Below are 3,073 nucleotides of genomic sequence, written 5' to 3' on the forward strand. Positions count from 1 at the left end.
TCCGAGTAGGAGATCTTAGCAAGGGCAGAAAAAGACACATTTACTCCCACTCCCATGTAAAAAGGCGGCTGAGGACTCAGGCATAACCAACAGGTCTCGGTAATGTTTGGATTGGTCCTGTTGAGGACTTCAAAAACTGCGGGTACTAGTGTAAATGAGCGGCTGGATGAGGGTCGGCCAGCAGCCCGGACCGGAGCACGCTGTGTGTGAGCGTCAGGGATGCGTTGAGTAGGGATCTGAGGGCGGGGGAGGGCCTGGTTAGGTCCCACCAGGCCCCAGGGTCGTGAGATAACCCGTTTCTGCACCGTGAAAAGTATGCCCGGATCAGGACCGTACAGATTCAAGCGCAGCCCCCAGATTTTATGTTTTATCCAAGAATCCTCCCTGCCTCGTTTTATCTTGATGCTCAGGGGGTTATGTTTGCCGGTCCTCGCTTGGCCGGCATGCATCCTTCTTACCGCGAGCCAAGAATCCTTATCTTGGCCTTCCAACCAGGTAGAGAAAGTTTCGCAACCCCATCGGGCTCAGTAGAAGTTGGGCGCGCCACCGCACGCGGGGCTCCCATCCGATGGACAGCCATAATATTGCTCCTGCGATAGTTTCTTTGCTAAGGTATCAGTTTTACACCCATGACCCCAGAACAGGCATTCCCCCCCTATTGTGTCCACCGAGAGGAGGCCCGGGTTGGTCCACCTGGGCAGAAAGAGTTGGCAGAGATCTATGCAGAAGTCCGGGGAGGCATCGTGGGTGTGAGTCAGGATGGTTGCTACTGGCGGGGAGACCTGCCAATCAGTCCGCAATGTCCATTCCATGGTAAGTAGCTGGTGTGGGTTTGGCCGAGGACAGCCTATTGGGCGGGCGAGAAGAATCAGGAAGGCTGCCCAGAAGGGACCCTTTTCAACTTGACCCTCAGAGGGTTTCCGGTTTGGTGCACCGTCCATTTTTCCGAGAGGACTGGCGAAGCAGGCTTTTTCTGTGTCACGTGGATCCAGTGGGGTTTTTCGGCCAGTCTTACCACCGTGGGAGTGGAGAGGATCACCTGGAAGGGTCCTAGCCACCGGGCACCTAGTGTAACAGGGTGAAAGTTCTTTAGCCAGACCCAATCTCCTGGGTTTACGCGTGGGGGAGGGTCGGCCGTGGGCTCCGGAGCCTTGGTAGTCCCGCCCATGTTGGACTGAACCTGGCAGCGGATATCGTATCGGATGCGATCGAGGGCCTGCAAGGACTCAAGCAAGTTGCGGTTAGACAACTCGGCGCGCGTTTCCTCCGCCAGGCGGGGGAGCAGGGGGGGCAGTTGCCCGAATATAATTTCAAAGGGTGTGAAACCGTTCCTATAAGGGGAACATCGCGTGCGTAGGAGGGCAAACGGAAGGAGGTCTGTCCAGGGGCCGCCAACTTCAAGAGTGTATTTTGTTAAGGTTTCTTTTAATGTTCTGTTCATCCTCTCTACCTGTCCTGAGCTCTGTGGTCTATACACACAATGCAGCTTCCAATCAATTCCTAGAGCTTTAGCTACCAATTTGGAAGTTTGGGCAATGAACGCCGGACCATTATCTGAACCCAGAGCTAGGGGTACGCCAAATTTGGGTAAAATTTGATGCAGGAGAGTCCAGGCAACAGTCAAGGCTGTCTCTCCCTTTGTAGGGAACGCTTCGACCCACCCGGAATGGGTGTCGATGAAGACCAGTAAATAGCGATACCTACCTTGGGTAGGTTTTACCTCAGTAAAGTCTATTTCCCAGTGTTCTCCTGGCTGGGATCCGCGATGGCGAACGCCCGGGGTGATAGAGGGCCGGCTAGGACCAGCATTAACTCTCGCACAGGAGGCACACCCGGAGGTTATGGAATCGGCCAGAGTCGATAGTCCGGGCAGGTAGAAATGGGGTCTGAATAGCTGACAGAGTCAGGCCATTCCCAAGTGTGTGGCTCGATGGGTCTGGAGAAGAAGATCCCGCCCCAATGCTTGGGGAAGGAAGATCCTTCCATCGGGATGTTTCAACCATCCCGCCTCAGTCTCCGAGCACTGCAACTTCCTGCCCAGCTCGATATCCTCCTTCGAGTAGTTTGGTCGGTCCGGGAGGGCCCGTGCCGGCATCTGGACCGAGAGAATTTCGAGAGCCCCTACTGGTCTCATGGCAGCCTCCTTTGCGGTTCTATCCGCAAAGTTATTTCCCCGCGAGACCGCCGAGCCATCCCGTTGATGCCCAGGGCAATGAATTATAGCTATTCGTTCAGGCAGCCAAAGGGCTTCTAGGAGGGACATAATTTCATTTGCATTCTTGATGTCCTTCCCTCCAGAGGTTAACAGCCCTCGCTCCTGATATAGTGCTCCATGGATATGAGCCGTGGTGAAAGCGTATCGGCTGTCCGTATAAATGTTGAGAGGTTTTTCCTTCCCCCACCGAAGAGCTTGTGTCAGGGCGACAAGTTCTGCCTTTTGTGCTGATGTGCCATGCCCCAGAGCCTGTGCTCAGAACTGGTGACTACCGCTGCTCCCGCATACCGAATCCCATCTTTGACGAAACTGCTCCCATCTGTAAACAAATTGAGGGCTGGCTGTCCTAGCGGAACGTCCGTCAGGTCTGGTCTGGTGCCGGTCAGGGAGTCGAGGATTTCAGCACAATCGTGTGGGACTCTCGGGTTGATCGTCTGGCAGTAGGGTCGCTGGATTAAGGACCGCTGCTTTGGAAAAGGTGACCCGCGGGGGTCTAATAAAAGTACCTGGTACTGAGTCACTCGGGCGTTGGAGATCCACCGATCTGGAGGGCTGCGGAGGAGGGTTTCCACGGCGTGCGCCCCAGTGACTTGGAGGTCCTGGCCCAGGGTCAGTTTCTTAGCCTCTTTCACCAGGACCGCTGTCGCGGCGATGGCCCTCATGCAAGTGGGCCACTCCACCGCCACTGGGTCTCGTCGTTTTGATAAATATGCAACCGGCTGTCTCCATGGCCCCAAAAGTCTGGGTTAAAACTCCCTTCGCTATACCTCGAGCCTCGGCCACGAAGAGTTGGAAGGGTTTCTTAAGGTCGGGTAGGGCTAGAGCAGGGGCCGTGGTAATAGCCTTTTTAAGAGCCTG

At 55.3% G+C, this 3,073-nt stretch overlaps 1 protein-coding gene across 1 annotated transcript in view; it reads right to left on the minus strand.

The window, feature by feature from the left end:
* Positions 1 to 524: 524 nt before the first annotated feature.
* Positions 525 to 3,073, minus strand: part of LOC123023863 — a 5,612-nt gene continuing 3,063 nt past the window's right edge. Inside the window, 7 exon segments of the mRNA XM_044430975.1 lie at positions 525 to 1,010; positions 1,118 to 2,050; positions 2,126 to 2,472; positions 2,475 to 2,629; positions 2,631 to 2,704; positions 2,707 to 2,952; positions 2,954 to 3,070. Coding sequence (XP_044286910.1) covers positions 525 to 1,010; positions 1,118 to 2,050; positions 2,126 to 2,472; positions 2,475 to 2,629; positions 2,631 to 2,704; positions 2,707 to 2,952; positions 2,954 to 3,070 — 2,358 coding nt within the window.

The sequence above is a fragment of the Varanus komodoensis genome, unplaced genomic scaffold (genome assembly GCF_004798865.1).
Source record: "Varanus komodoensis strain SLA01 unplaced genomic scaffold, ASM479886v1 scaffold1, whole genome shotgun sequence".
Taxonomy (NCBI): Eukaryota; Metazoa; Chordata; class Lepidosauria; order Squamata; family Varanidae; genus Varanus; species Varanus komodoensis.